At 48.3% G+C, this 21,885-nt stretch overlaps 1 protein-coding gene across 4 annotated transcripts in view; it reads right to left on the bottom strand.

The window, feature by feature from the left end:
- Nucleotides 1-8,516: 8,516 nt before the first annotated feature.
- Nucleotides 8,517-21,885, bottom strand: part of UBOX5 (U-box domain containing 5) — a 50,583-nt gene continuing 37,214 nt past the window's right edge. For 2 of the 4 annotated variants that reach the window (XM_053574794.1, XM_053574793.1), the window contains exons 2-5: nucleotides 19,318-19,412; nucleotides 17,097-18,297; nucleotides 12,333-12,494; nucleotides 8,517-9,182 (exon numbers count right to left, since the gene is read on the bottom strand). In XM_053574794.1, the coding sequence (XP_053430769.1) occupies nucleotides 8,974-9,182; nucleotides 12,333-12,494; nucleotides 17,097-18,297; nucleotides 19,318-19,371 (1,626 nt within the window). In that variant the 5' untranslated portion in view covers nucleotides 19,372-19,412 and the 3' untranslated portion in view covers nucleotides 8,517-8,973. The remainder of the gene's footprint in view (nucleotides 9,183-12,332; nucleotides 12,495-17,096; nucleotides 18,298-19,317; nucleotides 19,413-21,885) is intronic. The other 2 variants (XM_053574796.1, XM_053574795.1) reach the window with 2 other exon arrangements.

Below are 21,885 nucleotides of genomic sequence, written 5' to 3'. Positions count from 1 at the left end.
CAATTGGTTTTAAGCATTACTTAATTTCCATGCTCATTTATCCTCTCCCTTGTAATTATTTGTAAGAGGCTGGGCGTGGTGGCTCACACCTGTAATCCTAGCACTCTGGGAGGCAAGTGGATCACCTGAGCTCATGAGTTCGAGACCAGCCTGAGCAAGAGCGAGACCCCTGTCTCTAAAAATAGCCAGGTGTTGGGCGGTGCCTGTGGCTCAAGGAGTAGGGTGCCGGCACCATATACCAGAGGTGGCGGGTTCAAACCCGGCCGGGGTCAAAAACTGCAAAAAAAAAAAAAAAAAAAATAGCCAGGTGCTGTGGTGGGTGCCTGAGTCCCAGCTACTTGGGAAGCTGAGGCAAGAGAATTGCTTGAGCTAAAGTGTATAAGGTCACAGCATTCTACTCTACTGAGGGCAACAAAGTAAAACTCTGTCTCAAAAAAAAAAAAAAGAAAATCCTAGAAATCATATGATCCTCAAATCAACCCCTATTACCAATGAGCTGCATTTGCCTGCCTGGCTCTTTGGTTCTCAGCTGCCTCTGTGCCTGAGGGTCGCCCTGCACACACGGCCCCTTCAGGGAGCATATGCCCGTCCCTCAGGTGACTAAAGCTCTGTCAGATCGGATCCAATGGAGACAGGGAGAGGCCTGGAAAGAAACCCAGGTGATGTTACCAAGGGGAAAGGGATGCTGTCGGGCTAAGCGAACCCTCGCCCAGTCTGCTGAGATAGTTGGTAAAAGCAGAGCCAGAGTCCCTTCTTCATTCCTGCCCCCACCCCTAACTTTAGCAAAACCAAAGTCCTCCTTCAGGTCCAGGTGGAGCCCTAGAAATGTTTGATTCTCACCTTTCCCTGTCCTTGTGTCCTACTGGACCATTTCCTTCCATCACTGTGTCCCAGGACCCACAGTGGCCCTAACCGTGGGTCTTTAGTAAAGGATGACTGAGTGAACAGCTGGGGCCCATGTTCCCCCCTCCACTGCCCACAGCCAGGCTTGAAGCCTTGAACCACCGTGACTGAGCAGCACAGGGACATCGTCATCTGTCCCTTGCCCTCTCTGCTAGGGAGGATTCTGGCTTTGTCCCCCTGGTTTCTGGCCCTCCTTCCCGCAGCCCCTGCTCTAACGATTGTCTCGGATTCCGTGGTTGTTCAGTTGCTGCTGCCGAGGAAAGAATGACTCCAAAATGCAGTGGCACAAAACCACCCCATTTTGTCATGCACATGATTCAGAAGGTCTGGAGTGCAGACAGCACAGCACAGCGAGGGCAGTTTTGATCTATACCATCTTGGGGCCTGGGGCCTCCACTGGAAACAGTGAATGGGCAGGGACTGAAATCTTGTAGACTTCTTCGGTCACAAGCCTGGGCACTGGGGCAGGAGTAGCCCAAAGCCTGGGCTCAGCTGGGCCTGTGGCCTGTAGTGCCTGCCCTCTTTTGGCCACCCTATGTGCTGGAGCTTCTCCCCATTTAGTGGCTTGAAGATACTTGGATTCCCTTGTGAAGACTGAAGGCTTCAGAATGTCCTAGCAAACATTTGGGATTTTATGACTACTTCTGAATCACTCAGGCCCAGGCTCCAGGCTCTATGGTTAAAGCAGCCACAGGCCTGTCCAGGGTCAAAAAAAGAAATAGTCCGCCTGTGTCTGGGGATCTGTCCCCGATAACTGGCTGCCAGTAATTTCAAATAATCACAGTGACCTGAACAGGAGGAAAGAGGAAGACTAAGCTTTGGAATGAATTTTCCAAGAAGTACTGAGAGGCAGGACAGCAGGTGTGGCAGAGCCAGGAGGGAGGTGGCCCTAACACCTTTAGGAAAGGTTGCTGAGGGACACCACAGTGTGAGGTGACCTTCCATTCCGTTTGTGGCCGCTGAGTTTTACTCTCTGGAAGATACGCTGCAGGATCAGCATTGTGGGTTTCACATAGGCTAAGTTCCAGCAGGTTCAGCCAGGCTGGGCCCACAGCTGCCCCAGGTTCCTCTGCAGAGGAAACTTCCATGGTCTGGGCCACTCACCATTATTCCTCTCATCTCAGAGGCCAACCCCCTGAGGCCATCGCATGAATGTGCCCTGCATCTCATTTCCCCTTTTGTTCATGCTCCCAGGGGCCAGTCTCCCCCTCTCATCTCATCCTCAGGGTGGGAGGGAGGAAGGCAGGTGAGAGGGGCTCTCTCTGGAGGCGCCTGGTTTCTGACACAGACTATTAACGGGCTTCCTAATTAATGAGCCATGTGGCTACGTTTCATCAGCTGAGTCAGAGCTCATGTCTGGGCCCAGGGCTGGGGGGGAAGGGTATCTAGAATCCTGGTGGGGGCCAGGCAGGGACAGCCTATGCCTCTGTTCCTGCTCCCCCATTTTCAGCCCCCTCCCTTTTCAAGTCCAGTTCTCTCCACCTATTTAGAGGGCATCAGTGGCCCTGGCCCACCTTCCTCCCCACTCCACTCTGCTTCTGGATGTCTTCCCAGGATTGTACCAAAATGTCTCTCATGCCTCCCACCCTGCTGGGACAAAGGTTACCAACTCTCACATGGCTTATCAATTATTCAAATTCAAACTACTTTGGCTACACTTGTCACACACTGGGATCTCCCATGAATGACCCTGGCACCCGCTGCCCTGGGCCTCCAAAGGCCACTCTTGAGCCCATCAGCACCTGCTGCCGCCCACACCCTCCTCCTTCAGAAACCACAAGGGGATAAGGCCTTTTCCTTCCCTATTTCAGCCCTTCATAGGAGATGTATCCGTTTACATAAGACTGAGTCTGCTGAGCCTTTACTGGGAGGGTTTCTTTTCCTTTGAAGCCTTAGATTGTGATACAGAGTTTTCAGAAGTTCTGCTGCAGCCTGGTCACGAGGTTGTTATTTAATAATTGGACTCTGTTGTGCCTCTGGTTCAGGATTGATGTGGATGAGGGCCTGAGTGAAGAGGTTATTGTAGTTGGGTGGTCTCTGGCCAGATCAGGGCAGCTGGTGCCCAGGCTTTCCAGCAGGAGACCACCCACCCACAGAACCACAGTAACCCAGAGGAGCTCTTTGGGTAACTGAGACTTGGTTTCCTTCTAACTCCAAGAATTGGGGGCATTTAATGAGTTAATACATAGAAAGCCCTTAACACCGTGCCTAGGACGTTGTGCTCAGTATGTCGAAAATTTTTAAACTTTGCAAAGGCTTTTACTTTTTCTTTAATTATTATCATTTTTTATAGAGACAGAGTCTCACTTTACCACCCTCGGTAGAGTGCTGTGGCGTCACACGGCTCACAGCAACCTTTAGCTCTCGGGCTTACACGATTCTCTTGCCTTAGCCTACTGAGCAGCTGGGACTACAGGCGCCCGCCACAATGCCCAGCTATTTTTTTGTTGCAGTTTGGCTGGGGCTGGGTTTGAACCTGCCACCCTCAGTATATGGAGCTGGTGCCCTACTCACTGAGCCACAGGCGCTGCCCACTTTGCAAAGACTTTTAACATGCATGGACAGCCTTCATGGTCTCCATCATCTCATGGCAATACATGCAGAATTACATATGTGCAAATCACATTTCTGGGCCCACAGGCTGGGAGCAGCCAGCCCCTCCAAGGGGAAGATGTGGCTCCCCAGTCGACAGAGCAGCCTGGTTGCCTGAGCTGCTGGCTGGTGGGGCCGGGATTCCATTCGTATTTGCTCAGAGTAGGTTCTGAGACATAGAGCGCATGCATGTGTGACTGGCTAGGTATTGTCACAGTCTCCTTCACAGAGCTTGTGTCCCTTGTATGCCCACCAGCAGAGTATGACAGCCAGTTCATCTATAGCATGACCACTAGTTTGTGTTCAAAGATTGAGCTTTTTGTCAATCTTCTAAGCAAGAAATGGTGTTTCACATATTATGAGCAAGGTAGAACATGTTTCTCATGTTTCAAAGCCTTGCATTTGTGAATCTCTTATTAAGGAAGTATATATTAACCATTTAATACAGGTTGTAAATATACATTCTCAGCTGGTAATTTCTGTTTTTACTTTTCTAATGGACTTTTGTCATGTGAGAGTTCTTTTATTAATGTATTTAAATTCATGTATCTTTTCCCTTACTATGTCCGGACTGGGAGTCAGTCAGGAAAGTTTCCCTCACTCCACGTGTTACAGGAATCCTCTCCTTTTCCATCTTTCTCTGGTGCTTATTCGGTTCCATCCTCCCAGTGACTCCTGTGAAAGGCCCACATGCCCCCATTTGTTTGTACAGATGTCACCCTCATGACACACTAAACCTCCGGGAGCAGTCGGCCTTATGTCTGGGTTTCTAACTCTGTTCTGCTGACCCGTCTGTGTACCCATGGGTTAGGTCTCCCCACGTCTGGTACAAACTGTCCTTCAGGGTTTTCCTGGTTTTTCTAAAGCTTTATAATAAGAACAGCATCTAATGACATGAACAAGTGCCTATGAAATGATAGTACGAGAAATGACAGTCAAGAGAACCACATGCTGTATGCACAGATACATTTTTCTTCTTTATGGAAAAGTACTGGAAGAGAAAACATGAAAATGGTGTGTGGTTTCTCTCCACGCGTAGGTACAGATAGCATTTTCTTGTTAGTGGGACAAACCTGGATGAAGAAATGTCAACCACCACAAGAGTGCCTGCCTCTTCCTCCTGCGTGCCCACCTCAGCCCTGTGCCACTATGGAGACCGTGCCACCCCTCAGGGCTGTCAAGAGTGGCAGATGGAGTCAGTTCAGGCACCTCTTTGCAAGGGAGAGAGCGCATCAGAGAGAGCAGATATGGCCTCTGCCTGGGGTGTGTTTGTGTGTGCTGGGGACAGGTGAGGGTCAAGCCCATGTGATTCAGCACACATTGTTCTGCTCTCTTGCCCCCCATGGTGGGGTGCCTCCCTACTTTCCCAGTGGACAGCTCATAAGAGGGAAATGGAATCCCAGGGCCAGTCTCACCAAGTTTATATTTTGACCAGGGATGTCCTATAGATTGTTTTATGATGGTGGAAATGGTGTCCATCTGTGTCCCATTACAGTAGCCACCAGTGATGACCATCACCATGAAAGACACAAACCCAGACTCCATTACCTTGAACCTTGAAATCATATTTCAAAGTCTACTTAGATTGTAAAGTCTAATTTACTCCCAAACCATAATGACAGATATCTAATTAGGTATGATCAAGGCTTCTTGATTTTGTAGGATTGTGATTTCAGCATTTTAGACTGCAGAGATTTTGATCTTTCAGGATTTCGAATTTTGGTGTTCAGTATTATGTCTTTTTTAGGGTTATGGCCTAAACATAGAAGCCAATACTCGCAGATAACTATCAAGTACTTAAAAATATGACTGGTGTGATAAGGAAGTGAGCTATAAATCTAACTTACTTTCCCTTAATTTAAATAACCACATGTGGCTTGGGTGCCTTGGTTCACTCCTGTAGTCCTAGTACTCTGGGAGGCCAAGGCGGGTGGATCACTTAAGGTCAGGAGTTCAAAAGTCAAGATCAGCCTGAGCCAAGTGAGACTCCATCTACTAAAAATAGAAAAACCAGCTGCCATTGTGGTAGGTGGCTATAGTCCCTCCTACTCAGGAGGCTGAGGCAAGAAGATCACTTGAACCCAGGAGGTTGAGGCTACAGTGAGCCTTGATGATGTCACTGTACTCTAGCTGGGGGAACAGAGCAAGGCTAGGTCGAGAAAGAAAGGAGGGAGGGAGAGAGAGAGAGAGAGAGAAGAAAGGAAAGAGGGAGAAAAGAAAGAAAGGAAGGAAGGGAAGAGGAGGGGAGGGAAGGGAAAAAGAAAGAAAGAAAATTAGGCTCGGCATGCGTAGCTCAGTGGTTATGGTGCCAGCCACATACAGCAGGGCTAGCTGACAACCACAACAAAAAATAGCCTCGCTTTGACGTGGACCTCTGTAGTCAGAGTCTGAGGCAAGAGATTCGCTTAAGCCCAAGAGTTTGAGGTTGCTGTGAGATGTGATACTATAGCACCCTACAGAGGTGGACATAGTGAGACTCTATCTAAAAAAAAATAATATTAATAAAAGAAAATAAGATAAAATAATATAAAGTAAAATAAAAAATAACAATTAAATAAGCACATCTGACTAGTGGCTTCTACATCGAACAGCCTCGGCTCCTGCCCAAGCAGGCACTTCCCCTTCCCACCCAGCACTGGAAGGAAAGACCCTGCCACGGGCAGGGGGGCAGAGGCCAGGTGAGGCCCAGGGAGTTGGGAGTCATCCCAAGGGCTGGGCCCTGCTCACAGAAGGGCCGTGGGAGCTCTGTGGGAGCAGCCAGCCTGAAGCAGGGACCCCACCCCAGTGGTCCTCATAATGGCAGCAGCCCAGCAGTGTCACAATACCACAGGCAGGAGGCCCAGCAGTGGCCTTGCAGCCCAGCAGTGGCTGCCAATTTCCTCCAGGGCCAGGTCCCTTTGTCTACAGACCTACTTACAGCAGCCACAGCGTCACAGGACCCCGTTTCCTAGGGGATGGAAGAGCGTCCAGCCGCTGAGTGGCCTCAAGCTGGAGACTTACAGGAGGAGGCAGAACAGGTGTGGGGCTGGGAGAACCTGCTCAGCTCCAGGCCCCAGGTGCCACAGGGCCCGGCAGCTCCTCTGCCGGCCGGCAGAGTGCGCTGTGACCACTGAGCAGCTCCTCCTCCTCTGCCTGGCCATCTGGTTCTTCTATTTCTTCTGCCTTCAGAATTGACTCTGACTGGACTGTCCCCTGCCAGCTCGGGGCCGAGGGAGTGGGGGCCGAGCCTGAGTGGCCCAGCCCCTTCCAGGGAGGACAGCGTGGCCCAGGCCAGAGCCCTGGCTCCACACAGCAGATGGCCAGGCTGCACCTCTGCATGTGGGCAGGGGAGATGTGGAGACCGGAGCCCCCTGCGCCCCCTCCCCTCACAAAGATGAGGATGAGCCTCCTGCTTGCTGGGGGGATCCCAGTGCCCCATGGCCCTAAGGAGCTCTGTTCTTCCATCAAGTAAATGACACAGGACGGGGAAGAGAAATGTGCCCCAAAGACCCTGTGGTAGTCAGACTAGGGTGTGGACAGTCTCTGGAGGGCTGTGGCCTGTGTGTCTCAGTCACTTTGGCTCCACTCTGTCTGCTGGGAGCTGCCTGTGCCTGGCCCTGAGCTCTGATGAGAAATAAACTACCTGCAGACAAGGTGACAGCAAGAGAAATTGTATTCCCATATTCTAGGGGGACAGGGGTGCCTAGCACAATTCTGGCAAGGGTAGGGAAAACACCATGCTCTTTTGGAAGACATTTGAAAGTAAGATGAAAGTGGAAAGACCTCCAAGGATATGGGTGAGTCTCCACCTGGCCCTAGGACAGGCCCTGCCTACCCTGGTGGCTCCCATGCCTGGTTTTCCACCAGTACAGCCTGGGGAACAGAAGCTGTTGGAAATGCAGATCACCAGGCCCTGGGAGAGGTCCGGGCAGCAGCTCCAGCTCCAGGGCTGCAGGGGAGGCAGCTCTGCCCGGGTCTGGGTGCTCTGTGCAGAACACACAACCTAGGCTGGCAGCTCCTGGGTGGATTGGTGTCCCCCACAAAGAAAGGCTCCCAGAATTCAGAGCCTTGGGAGGGAAACCAGGCCGTTACCCTAAGACCATGACAGGTACTTGAGGTTCCCCACACATATGAAGAAGAGCTATTGCCACATGCTGGGGCTCACAAGGGGGGAAGGCAAGATTCTGGCTTGGCACAGACATTTAAAGAATAAGCGTATACATTTGTGTCATCCCCAGGACAGGCAGGCCATCCATGTAGACCCTGAAGTCCCATGTGTGTACTGGGTCAAGGTCAGTGCCATCGGGAACTGGAGAAGAGGGCGCAGCCACCTCTCTGCAGCAACTTTTGTGGACAAATCCTCTGGGAATTCTCATAAGTGGAAGTCTGACCCCAATCTCGGATGTCATAATGCCTGGGTTTGAACAGGAGCCCTGAGCATCCTGAAGGGACCAAGCATGTGCAACCATGACCCATCACAGGTGCCTGCAACTTATCAAGTGCAGGATAAAACACAGTAGCAAGTGTCTCTAGGCTGTTCCTTCCCAAACCTCACAGGTAGGATTTTCCCACTGACATTCTTGAGTGATTGGAAGCTCTTTCATATAGTCAGCATTTGTAGGGACACGTATTTTTCCACTGGGACCCCATAAACTTAAGTTTTAGATAGAAAACACCCACACAGCCTACGAACAGTATTTTTCCTGAAATGGGCCACAGGAGAAAAGGTACCGTCCCCCTCAGAGAGCAGCGTCAGGGGCCGGCTGAGTGGGTGCTGGCCCCTCACATAGGGAGGCTCTCGGCCCCCAAACTGTACACACATCCCAGGCCTCAGAGCCCTGACAGATTCTGGGCTCCTGCCCCAAATGGATCGGAAAACTTAAGCTTTAGTCCTCTCAGGCTGCTGACGCAAATTACAGCCAACAGGCCACAGTGACCCAGCCACTGCTCCCGGGGCCCTGTGGCAGTTTCAGGTGTTTGGGTCTAAGTGGGGACAGAAGCATGATGACACAGACAGGCATTCCACCAGGAGGAGGCCCACACAAATGACAACCATCACTTTATTAAGGCTTGGAACAGACAGCCGGTGGGGGTTGGGGCAGGCATGACACAGAACCCCCAGGTCCACATCTGGACGCCCAAAGGGCAAGGCTCTCTAGACACGGTCCACTGTGTACCTCTCACCCTGCCCAGGATGGGGCTGGCTCCAGCAGGTCCTGGGCTCAGGCAAAAGGAGGGACAGGGAGGCAAGTGTCATCGTCCCCACGCCTCCCAGCACAACCTATGGCTTTGTTATCCTATTGCCACTTGAGCAGGAGTAGAGCGGCCCCCACACCCGCTCTGGGCCTGTGCTACACTGTGAGGTGACACAGGAAAGCCCCCTGGGAGAGAGAAGGCAGCTGTGTGCCTGGGACCTGGCCACACCTCAGGGGAGGTGACCTGGCTCCTGCCACCCTCTGCTCTTGCCAGACCTGGTCTTCTCCAGCGGGGGCTGGTCACTCAGAAGTGGACCCGCAGCACATCCTGGCTGGCGACCGGCTGCTGGCAGGCTGTGCACATCATGGGCAAGGCGCGCTGCTTCTCACCCAGGCAGGGGCGGCACAGGAGGTGGCAGCAGGGAAGCTGGTACACTGGCTCCTTTTTGCAGTAGGGGGAAAAGATTCTCCTGCAGGAGGCACATTCTGGTCCCGGGATGCTCCCAGGCTGCTCTGGTGAATCAGGGAGGGAAACAGGCTGGCGTTAGGGGGCGCGGGTCCTCGGTCCAGGCTCTGTCAGAGGGGCAGGGATATCCCTCCCACGGGCCCTGCAGCTTCACCCTCCCTAGCTCGCAGTGGCTGATGTTGAGGGAAGGGCAGCAAGAGGCCTGGGAATCTCAGAGGCCTCCATTCTGTCATCTCTGACAAAACCTCAGCGCACCCTGGCTGCTGAGGACGGCAGGCAGGCCTGGGCCCTCCTGAAGAGTGGGCTGGGGGCTGGGGAGGATGAGCCCGCCCATCCTCCTTGTGGCCACTTCTTCCTTCCTAACCACCCTCTACAGGAGACCCCAAAGGGTACCTCATACCAATGTCTTTCAGAAATGCTTCTTCAAGGCCCTCCTGTCTGCCCATTTTCAGGACCACATACAGGCCACTCAGCACGTCTCTTCCTTCCTGGCCTGCTTCCTCCAGCCTTGCCCCCTCAATCTGTCCTTACACTTCCTCCATGACCCACCTGTGCAGCTTCACACCCCAGGGCTCTGCTCAGGGGCTTCTCTTAAGGGTTCCGCATGGCCTGGGACAGTGGAGACTCCCCGCACGGGCCACCCTGCCTCAGACTTTAGGGTACTGGAACCTCCAATCCTTTCATTCCTACACACACCCTGAGATTCGGCCTCATCTGCAGACCTGCCTCAGGCCCTTCTCACAACACTAGGTCACACACCTGTCCTCCCCCAGGCTTTGGAAGCCCCTGGACTGGAAGACCTATGTCTACGTTTCTCCTCTGACTATTCTCTGGACCTAGGCGGCACCTCTCATGCCATGTGCTCAGTCAGTGTGTGATAAATGTACCCGGTTGATCCTGCGGGTAACACAAATAGTAAAACACTAACAAAAAAAAAATTGTGTGGTGAAGATCTGACATTCACAAAAGAGACAATAGCAAATTGACACAGCTCAGCTCCTGAGACAGCTGGATGGAAGGGACACCCCATGCTGAGCACCCCGAGTCTTCATGGGGGAGCAGGAATTGCATTGTGGTCTGGACAGTGCTCTTCTGCGCCGACACCCCTGAAAGTCAGAGCCACAAAGATGGTCGCCTGACTTTAGACAGGGTTGGCGAGCAAAGACTCTTGTGGGAAGAGTGGTAACAAGCAATAGGGGCCAGCCATGCAGAGTGAAGGGAGGGCAAGCCCAAAGAGCAGACTGGTCTGTTATAAAGAAAGAGAAAAGAAGTGTGTGGCTTCAGAGGACATCACAGAGAGGACAGAGTGGGGCTACAGCATGCTGGACATCAGTTACAGGAGGTAATTAGATTTCATTTTATTTATTTATATTTTTAGAGACAGGGTCTCCATGTGTTGCCCGGGCTGGAGTACAGTGTTGCAATCATAGCTCATTGCAGCCTTGAACTCCTTACACTCAAGAGATCCTCTTGCCTCAGCTTACCTAGTCGCTGGTAGGTGAGTCTAGGGGTGTGCGTCACCATGTCTCGCTAATTTTTTAAATTTTTTGTAGAGAAGGTGCCTGGCTATGTTGTCTAGGCTGGTGTTGAACTCCTGCACTACAGTGATCTTCCCCACCCAAAGTGCTGTGACTATATAGGTATGAGCCACTACCCTTGATGAGAGGTTAGATTTTATTCTACATTCCATGGGATGCTATGGAAGGATTTTTAGATAAAGCACCATGATCAGTTGACATTATAAAAAGATCCTGACTCCTGTGAGAATGACAGGCAACCGATGGTGGTAGAAAGACCCATAGGGGCTACTGTAGGAGTCTGGGGGACAGAGGGCAAGAGCTGTGGCCAGGGCAGTAGCCAAGGGAAGGAGCACAGGGAGAAGTAACCTGACATTTATTATGTTTCGGAGGAATATGGAGAGGACTTGGCAATGAACAAAATGTCAGAGTGAGAGTGCTAAAGAATGACTTCCATGTTAGAACAAGCTGGCCTCTCCACAAGTTAGGTTCTTGGGAATGGTCAAGATGAGAGTGGGCAAGAGAAGGACAGAGAAATAGGAAGGAGAGGCAGAAGCAGAAGACGGCATGGGATCCAGACAACAACACAAGGGCCTGGCTTCATGTAGGCAGGAGGAATCAGGTACAGGCCTCATTAGCCCCACCAGGTCTCATCTTGTAAAAAGTGCCTCAGCATTGCGGTCGGTTCCTCTAACTCGGTACCCTGATAAAGCCTATCAGACAAAGTGGTCCCATGGCCCTTTTAGGCAAAAATCAGCCCAGAAAACTACTATAGTTTTTTTCCTAAGACACTGATGAAATGTTTATAGGAAAGGATAAAGATGACATACCCAACCCCAACCCTCTCTTCATATTTATATGAAGTGCCTGAAATGTCAAACAGGAGACAGGCTGGATTAGGGAAAAAAAAAACAGAAAAGGAGAAAAAAATCCTCAGGACAAAGATCTTAAGAAAAAACAGCAGAGGAGAGGATACATGTGAAACTTACTAAATGTAGAATATAAATGTTTTAAGACAATAACTAAGAAAAAGCCAGAAAGGCTATGCTAACCAGTGTGATGAAAATATCTCCAATTGTATATAAAACCAGCACATGGTACTCCATGATGGCATTAATGTACACAGCTATGATTTAATTAAAAAAACAAACAAACAAACAAAAAACCAGCAGAAAGCCAAGCCCTAAGTCCACAGAATTACTAAGGGTTGACTAAAGAAAGCTTTTCTTTTTTTTATGGCCCTCGGTAGAGTGCTGTGGCATCACACAGCTCACAGCAACCTCCAACTCCTGGGCCCAAGCGATCCTCTTGCCTCAGCCTCCCGAGCAGCTGGGACTACAGGCGCCCGCCACAACGCCCGGCTATTTTTTGGTTGCAGTTCAGCCGGGGCCGGGTCTGAACCCGCCACCCTCGGTATATGGGGCCTGCGCCTTACCAACTGAGCCACAGGCGCCGCCCAAGAAAGCTTTTCTTTTGAAGAGTTCAAGTTCACCAGAAGCCTCTTACCACTCTATGTTAAAGGCAAGAGAACAGGTTCTCTCCCCAGACTAGATGTTGGAACTGGGAAGGAGCCTGACCACACAGGTCTACAGGGCCCCTGAAGTCACAGCCCTGCATTCTGCACAGAGAACACACTGCCCTCTCAGAGGCTCCAAGGAGACAAAACGGGGCCCAGGTTACCTGAGCCAGTGCTGGGCCTCCAGGAAGTGCTGCTTCCTCTTGTGCCAGGGTGTTGGAGCTGTCCCCTGGTCAGCTGAGCTGTGAAGGAAGGCATGGAACCGAGGGTGGACGTCAAGGCAATTTCCAAGCTTTGTGACAGCTTTTGCTCATGGGACACTGGATCTGTCAAGAGATGTACACACCACAACATCCAGAGGCAGGTTTTGCAAAAGAGAATAAGCTACAAGTCCTTTGAGTACTACAAAAACAGCACTTCCAACTTCAGATACACATAAATGTACAGAAACTCCTTCCTAATGTCTATTGTGGTCAGTGATGACAGAACACTGGGGTGAAAGCCCTGGGAACCCTGCCTGTTCCTACCCATGCCACTTTTCTCCTGGACAAAAGGCTGGGCAGGCACAGGCCACCTTGTGGCTAAACTGCAGAAATGCACTCATCTTTCTTTTTCTTTTTTGGCCAGGGCTGGGTTTGAAACCGACACCTCCAGCATATGGGACTGGCCCCCTACCCCTTTGAGCCACAGACACTACCTGTCTTTCTAAGGCCTTGTGTGGGGCAAGCAAATACCTGTTCTAGATACCTGCTGCCTGCCAGCCCCTTCCCTCCTCAGCAGCCTTGGTCTTCTCATCCCCCAGCCTCTCCTCCTGGGGCTCCCCTACCTGCAGGTCTGCTTGACTATATGGGGTTAGGGTTCTCTCTCTCCCATGCTGGGAAGCACAGCAGCTGCTACCAAGTGGAATAACTGAGACTCCTGCTGACCACTCCACAATCTCAGGGACCACTTGGTGAACAGAGTGGTTCACCCAAGCTAAAGATAGAGGGTATCTTTAAAAGTAAATGAGGTAGGGGGACAGCTGCCCAAGAAAGGCCCCAGGGACCTGCCTGGTAGCAGAATTTGCAAGATTCCCCAAAAGAAGATAGTGGAATGTTTTGTCTCAAATTTGTGGGACATAAGACATCAGCTTGGGGCCTTGCAGGAGCACTAGTCAGCGTGGTCCTTTGTCACCAAGTCTGTCAAGACCAACACCACTGAGACCTTCACAAACAGACACTGGGGTCTAAAGACCTTTTTCCTTGTCCCATCCCATGGCACTTCTGATGCTTCCAGAAGTTTCTGGGGATCTTGTTAAACTATAATTTACTCTCAAAACCAAAGACACAGAAGTAACCATCAAGCACACTATTGCCTTTTAGGGAAAAACAGGAAGTAAAAAAAAAAAAATCTAATCTAAACAGAATAATTTCAGGTGGCGCCTGTGGCTCAGTGGGTAGGGCACTAGCCCCATATACCAAGGGTGGCAGGTTTAAACCCATCCCTGGCCAAACTGCAACCAAAAAATAGCCAGGAAAAAAAAAAAAAAAAAAAAAAATAGCCAGGCGTTGTGGCGGGCACCTGTAGTCCCAGCTACTTGGAAGGCTGAGGCAAGAGAATCGCTCAAGCCTAGGAGTTGGAGGTTGCTAGAGCTGTGTGACACCACAGCACTCTACCAAAGGCGATAAAAATATTATTATTGTCTCTACAAAAATAAATAAATAAATAAAATAAATAATAATTTCCACAAGGAAAAAGAAAAAGTTGTCAAAACTGGGGAATTCTACCAAACATGTATATGAGTAAATTATTCTAATACTATTAAATTGTTCCAAAGCCAGGTTAGTGGCTTCCATCTGCAATTTTAGTACTTTGGGAGGCTGAGGTGGGAGGATCACTTGAGGCCAGGAGTTCAGAACCAGCCTGGGCAACATAGTGACACCTGTCTCTACAAAAAATATACATACATACATACATACATAAATATTTTTTTAATTGTCCCAGAGTATAGGAGAGGAAAATTTCTAAATTCTTTTATGGAGCAAAAACACCATTCATACCAAAACCTGATCAAAGATGGCATACTAATAAACATACACACAGCTAAAGTCCAATCTCATAATGAACATAAAAATCTGAAATAAAACACTAGCAAAAAGAACCAAACAGGAAACATTAAAAGAATCACAACCAAATGCGTTTACTCCAGGAATGTAAGAATGGTTCAACATTAGAAAACTTCTCAATGTACTTTATCATATTAAAAGATCTAAGGATGCAGTGGGGTGTGATGGGTGCCTGTAGTCCCAGCTACTGGAAGGCGGAGGCAGGAGGGTTGCTTGAGCCCAGGAGTTTGAGTTCAGCCAGGGAATATGGCAAGACCTTGTCTCTAAAAAAAATTTTTAAACACTGGATAAAAACACACACTAAAATAAGAATCAATGGTGTAGGTGGTTGGCTCATGCCTATAATCCTAGCACTCAGGGAGGCCAAGGCAGGTAGAATGCTTGAGCTCAGAAGTTCCAGATCAGCCTGAGCAAGATCAAGACCCTGTCTCTAAAAATAGCCAGGCAGGGCAGCTCCTGTAGCTCAGTGAGTAGGGTGCTGGCCCCATATACCCACGGTGGCAGGTTCAAACCTGGCCCTGGCTGAACTGCAACAAAAAAATATCCGGTCCTTATGGTGGGCGCCTGTAGTCCCAACTACTTGGGAGACTGAGGCAAGAGAATCGCCTAAGCCCAGGAACTGGAGGTTGCTGTGAGCTGTGACGCCACGGCACAGAGGGTGATAAAGTGAAACTGTCTCTACTAAAAAAAAAAAAAAAAAAATCATTTTAAAAATAGCCAGGCATTATGGCAGGCACCTATAGTCCCAGCTACTTGGGAGGCTAAGGCAAGAGGATCACTTGAGCCCAAGAGTTTGAGGTTGCTGTGAGCTATGACATCCATAGTACTCTATCCAGGGCGACAAAGTAAGGCGCTGTCTCAAAAAAAATCAATGGTGTAGGAGAGTTTCCCAAAACGCTGATGGACCTTCCTCTGAATATTTATGCCCTTGGATATCCCTCCCCATGCATGTGGGCTGGATTTAGGGATGGGATCCTAACAAATAGAATACAGCCAAAGTGAGGTATGTCACATTCAAGGTCAGAGTGTGCTGCACTGTGGAGAGGCCAGTGGGGCAAGGAATTGAGGGCAGCCTCTAGCTAAGGAAAAGTTGTCATAGAACTACCCTCTGTCCCAAAATTCAGTGAGGAACTGAATTCTGAAACAATCATGTGAGTGAGACTGCAAGTAAATTCTTCCCTAGTCAAGCCTGGTGATAACGTTGGGGCCCAGACTACACTTTGATAGCAGCCTTGAAAGACTCAGAAGCAGAAGACTCAGCCAAGTTGATTTGGATTTCTGACCCCAAAGTTAAGAGATAATGAATGTTTATTGCTTTAAACCAGTAAGTTTCAGGGTAATTTGTTATATAACAATAGGTAACTAATATTTCCTTTTTAAAATTTTTTGAGGCTGGGCTCGGCGCCTGTAGCTCAGAGGCTAGGACACCAGCCATGTACACTGGAGCTGGCGGGTTCGAATCCAGCCCCAGCCTGCCATACAACAATGACAACCAAAAAATAGCTAGGCGTTGTGGCGGATGCCTGTAGTCCCAGTTACTTGTAAAGCTGAAGCAAGACAATCGCTTAAGCCTAAGAGCTTGAGGTTGCTGTTACCTGTAACACCACAGCACTCTACCTGAGGGTAACATAGTGAGACACTATCTCAAAAAACAAAATTTTTTTTTTTTTTTTTTTAAGACAGAGTTTGGCACTGTTATCCAAACTAGAGACCAGTGGCATCAACACAGCTCACTGCAAACTCAAATTTGTAGGCATGATACCATGCTCAGCTAACTTTTTTTCTTTTTTCTCTCTTCTTTCTTCTCCTTTCCCTCCCCCTTTTCATCCTCTTCTCTCCTCTCTGCTCCCCTCTCCTCTCCTTTTCTTCCTCCCTCTCTTCCTTTCCTTCCTTCCATTCCTTGCCTTACTTTCTTTCCAGACAAAGTCTTACTATGTTCACCAGGCTAGTTTTGAACTCCTAGGCTCAAGTGATCCTCCCACCTCAGCCTCCCAGAGTGCCAGGATTACAGGTGTGAGCCACTATGCAAAGCCATAACTAATACCTCTTTAACACCATAAAACCAGGTCTGTCTCAACCTAAGAGCGGACATCAGGCTTATGTTGAAGTATTCACACCAAACACGTTCAACTGCAGAGGTCACCAGGGAAACCAGGGCTGCTCTTGTCAGGAGATGGCAGCATTGCTGGTCCCAGAAATCACTGGCAATGCCCCAGGGAGGAGACAGGAAACCTAGATCTCAGACTGAAGAATGCTGTAATTCATACACATGCTTGGTAACTGTACTTCTTCTGTGTGGCTTTTCTTTTCAGTAACTCCTGACAGGAGGGCCCACAACCCAGTACTTTAATGCTTTCCTGTGAGCTCACGGTGTGGTGAGGACCTCATGTACTTACATCAACGCACCTCTACAAAGGTTAGAAACAATACCTGGAGAAGCCCACTCATAGATGAGTAACCGTAAGTGAGGTACCAGGAGGAAAACACAGTCTGCTTTAAGGGACTGGTGTCTCTCCTCCCAGCATCTCTGACCAGAGGCTTCTAGCCCAAGAAAAAGTGTTGACTCAGCCAGGGCACATAAAGGGCCCAAGGAAGGCAAAACTGCCAGAGGAACTAACATTGGAGAGAGGAACACACACACGCAGACTGAAGCCCTGGAATAGATGAGAACACATGTAAACCCCCACAAGACCTGGGCTCCACCATGAGAAACGGGAAGGAAGAAGCACGGGCACTAGCCTGAGGAATGTAAGCAGCACAGCACAAAGCAAAGAGCAAGAGTTAAGGGTGACAACAGGCCAAGGACACAGGATGGTGACATACCTGCTGAGCAGTCCATGTGTGTCAGGCTGAGCTCACTGGTGGCTTTCATTTTCTTAGCGGTATGCTCTGAGGTAGTGGGTGAGACCAGAGGGCTTGCAGTAGGAAAACAGGAAGCGTTTACACCAAGGCTACTGTCCAAGGCTCGTTCAGCCTGTTCCATCTTCCTTTTCCGAGAGGGCAGAGTGATGGAAGAAGGAGTCACTGCCAATGCAGGCTGTGCTCTCCCAAGCAAGCAGCAGCCAGGGACAGAGTGCTGGAGCAGGAAGTGGTCGATCCGGGCTTTCAGGGAGGGGTGAGGCAGGGGCTGGGAGTGTGGAGTAAAGGCTACCCCTGTGAAAGGGTCACTGGGCACTCGGCCCCATGCAGCTTCACTGCAGTTGCACTTCTCCAGCGTGCTCTGGTCAATGACCTTGCCTGAGGGCAGCAGCATGGGACAAGGCATGATCTCTAGGGTGATAGGATCCAGGAACTCCTCAGGCACATCCTGAATTACCTCGGCCAGCTCCTGAAGACCAGTGAGGACCTGCTGACCCTCGGACTTGTCACTGGGATCACAGTCACTTTCCATGGGCAAGGCCGGGGCCTGCAGAGCTGAGCCCTGAGGCAGACTCTCTGAGGCGACCAGCAGAATGCTGTCTATCACTTCCTGAGAGCAGGTCTTGGCTGGCTGACCCCACACTTCCAACCGCTTGATGCAAGGGACACCACTGCCTGTCACATGTGTGATACGAATCTTGAGGTGAGCTACATGGCTAAGAGAAAGAGCCCCTTTATTCCAAAGCTCCTGGGTCACAACAGCAGGGGAGGGAAGTGTGACTTCTACTGGGCCAAAAGGTGGCCTGGCCTTGAAGCCCCTGTGGCTAAACACCACCTGGCTCTGGTTTTTTAGTAAGACTTTGCCTACCAAGGTGAATGCCTCCTTGTCCGGGACAGATTGCTCAGCTGGGCCTGCAGTTTGGCACTCAGGTGCATTCCAAGATGGTCTGCTAGATGAAGCAGATGTATACATTTCTAGGCCAGTTCCGTTCTGCCCTCCCCCAGCTGGGAGGTCTATGACAATCCTGTATATCTCCACATTAAAGGGAAAAGAAACCGTCACATAGACTGGTGGCTTAATGAAATACTCTGTCCTAAAACCATGACTTCTCTTTGTGAGGTCTTCAGAGATGAGATTTTCTACTTCATAACCATCAGCTGATATCTAGATTTAATAACAAAGATGAGACACATTGGTCCATATGGGTCTATATGAAGACAACTAGTTTTCAAGAACTTGTCACGTCTAAGAAAAATCTTTTTAAAAAGTCTGAGGTTCTTTATTTTATTTTTATTTGTTATTTTTTTTGAGACAGATTCTCACTTTGTCACCCTCAGTAGAGTGCCATGGTGTCACAGCTCACAGCAACCTCAAACTCTTGGGCTCAAGTGATCCTCTTGCATTAGCCTCCCAAGTAGCTGGGACTACAGGTGCCCGCCACAACCCCTGGCTATTTTTAGAGACAGAGTCTCACTCTCTCAGGCTGGTCTGGAACTCCTGAACTCAAGCAATCCATCCCCCTTGACCTCCCAGAGTGCTAGAATTAGAGGTATGAGCCACCATGCCTAGCTGAAGTTCCTTATTTTAAAAGTTCCACTGAGGTGGGTAGATTGTGAGTCCATGAGTTTGAGACCAGCCTGAGCAAGAGCAAGACCCCATCTCTACTAAAAATAGAAAAACTGAGGCAAGAAGATAGCTTGATGCCATGTGGTACCATGTGACTCCAGAGGTGAGCCTGACCCATGCTTACCTAAATACCATCTGGGGGGGATCTAAAATAACGAGGGTGGTGGCACCCGTAGCTCGGTCGGCAAAGCACTGGCCACATACACCAAGGGTGGCGGGTTCGAACCCAGCCCAGGCCTGCTACACAACAATGACAACTGCAACCAAAAAATAGCCAGGTGTTGTGGAGGGCGCCTGTAGTCCCAGCTACTGGGAGGCTGAGGCAAGAGAATCACTTAAGCCCAAGAGTTTGAGGTTGCTGTGAGCTGTGACTCCCCAGCACTCTACCCAGGGTGACAGCTTGAGACTCTGTCTCAAAAAATATAAAAATAAAATAAAATAAAATGATGAGGGTAAAAGTACAGTAAGCCTACATCAAGTCCACATACACAAGGCAGAAAATGACAAAATACACAGTAAATATTTTAAAGTAAATGTGTATATATTTGTCTTGTTTACCTTGTTGCAGTGAATTCTTGGCCTGAACTGTGGAAGGCAAAGATTTATTACCATCTTTGTGGATGAAAGGATAGCTTCCAAGCATCAGAAACAGCCTTAAATAAAAAATAAAACATGGTATTAGTCAGAAAAGTTAAAATTCAATTTCAGAAATTGATTCCTAAGAGAAGACAATCCAACAGGATAACAACAAAAACTTTAAAACATACACACATATTCTCGCAGTCTATACTCATTTTCCTTATATACTACAGATGATGCTGAGAAAAATTAGTCACCGAAAAATGGCAAAGATTTCTACTGCAGTTGGCAAAGACTGCCAGCCAGACAGGGGACCTGAAGGAGACAAGGCCAGTCAGCTTCCCACAGGAAAGGGAGGGTCAAACGTGGCTGAGCTCGGAGAAAGAACAGAGCATTTAGAATAGAAAGGGTCTAGCCGGGCGTTGTGGCGGGCGCCTGTAATCCCAGCTACTTGGGAGGCTGAGGCAAGAGAATCGCCTAAGCCTAGGAGTTGGAGGTTGCTGTGAGCTGTGTGACGCCACGGCACTCTACCAAGGGCGATAAAGTGAGACTCTGTCTCTACAAAAAAAAAAAAAAATAGAATAGAATAGAAAGGGTCATAGAAAATAATCATAGTGGTGCTAAGCCTCTTTGTCATTTAATACTTGTCAATGTGATTATAGTTTCTTATTAAAATGAAAACAATTAGAAAAGTAAAAAACATTAGTGAGGGGTGATGCTTGTGGCTCAAAGGAGTAGGGCGCCAGCCCCATATGCCGGAGGTGGCAGGTTCAAACCTAGCCCCGGCCAAAAAAAAAATGCAAACAACAAACAAACAAACAAAAATTACTGAGAAACAGGAAATATTAGGGTTGGAAAGCACCTCAAAAGGACATCTAGGCCAGTAAGGTGGCTCCTGCCTATAATCATAGCACTCTGGAAGGCCGAGGCAAGGGAGGAGGATTACTTGAGCTCAGGAGTTCAAGATCAGTCTAAGCAAGAGCAAGATCTCATCTTCACTAAAAACAGAAAAATTTAGCAGGGTTTTGTGACACATGCTGTAGTCCCAGCTACTCAGGAGACTGAAGCAGGAGGATCACTTGAACCCAGGGGTTTGAGGCTTCAGGGAGCTATGAAGAAGCCACTGCCTACCTGGGTGATAGGGCAGAGACTCTGTCTCCAAAAAAAAAAAAAAAGGCATCTAATCTAAATAGTCATTTTAATGTTAATGGCCAATGTCTAATAGCTTTTTTTCTTTTTTAAAGATCTTTTAAAGAAAGATCTTGTTTTGTTACCCAGGCTGAAGTGCAGGGGCATCATCACAGCTCATGGTTCGTGTTCCTCAGCCTCATGAGGGACTTCAAGGCACATGCCACCAAGCCCAGCTAATTCTTCTATTTTTTGTAGAGACAGTCTTGCATTATGTGTCTCAGCAAACACAGGGCTTACCCTTCTAGCAAATCATTAGACAAGGACCACTTAATGGCAAAAGCTCAACTCTACCCATGGAGGCACATACATAAAACAGCTTAGAAGGGCCCATTAGGGATTTTATTTGATTTAAATCTCACTGACTAGCTAGCCATTTGAAACAAAACTTGATATACTGTACCAAAATAATTCTTGGATCAATTCAAGATTTAAATGAAAAATATACTGGAAGAAAATTTAAATTAATTCTTTTAAATCTCTGGGGCCTACCTAGGCATGGCACTAAAGCCATGATTTGGGCACATAAAAGTTTAAAATTCCTGCATACAAAAACATGATTGAGGACAAATGGATGCTATGCATGCCCTATAAAATGGTATCAGCTTCTAAAAATTTATCTTGGGGAAAAATTAGACAAATGTTCAATAATGCATGTAAAAAGATACTCATAGCATATGTCACAAACAAATGAAAGATTTCTTTATTGTTATGAAATATTTAATACAAAAAGAATAATGCATATTGTTTTGCATTTGTAGATTATAATACACAATAATAAAGCAAACACCTATAAACTCATTATCCAAAGAAGCCAAACTTTACCACATTGAAGCTTCTTGTGTGCTTTTTTCCTTGCCCTGTCCTCTCCCAACTCCCTCTCCCTAAAGGGAACCACTTTCCTAAATGTTTACTTATTGTCTCCTTGCTTTTCTTTATTGTTTTATCACGTGTGTAACCCCTAAGCAATGTAGTTCTTATTTTGCTTGTTTCTGAACTTCATGAAAATTTCTTAAATATTCTTTTGCAACTTGCCTTTTTGTATTCAACATGATGTTGGTAGGTTATGTCATGAATGTTAATAGTTAGAGTCCACTCACAAACAGGAATACAGTATAGATCACTATTCTATATATTCTATATAATATATACATAATACATAATATTATACAAGCATACCTCAGAGATATTATGGGTTCAGTTCCAGACCACCACAATAAAGTCACACGTTTTTTGTTTCCCAGTGGAAATGAAAGTTATGTTTAAACTATACTATAGTCTAATAAGTGTGCAATAGCATCATGTCTAAAAAATGTACATACCTTAATTTAAAAATACTTTTTTTATTTTTTTGAGACA

Source organism: Nycticebus coucang, chromosome 21 (genome assembly GCF_027406575.1).
Source record: "Nycticebus coucang isolate mNycCou1 chromosome 21, mNycCou1.pri, whole genome shotgun sequence".
Classification (NCBI taxonomy): domain Eukaryota; kingdom Metazoa; phylum Chordata; class Mammalia; order Primates; family Lorisidae; genus Nycticebus; species Nycticebus coucang.
The sequence above is the reverse complement of the archived record's forward strand: the minus strand, read 5'-3'. Positions and strand labels throughout refer to the sequence as shown.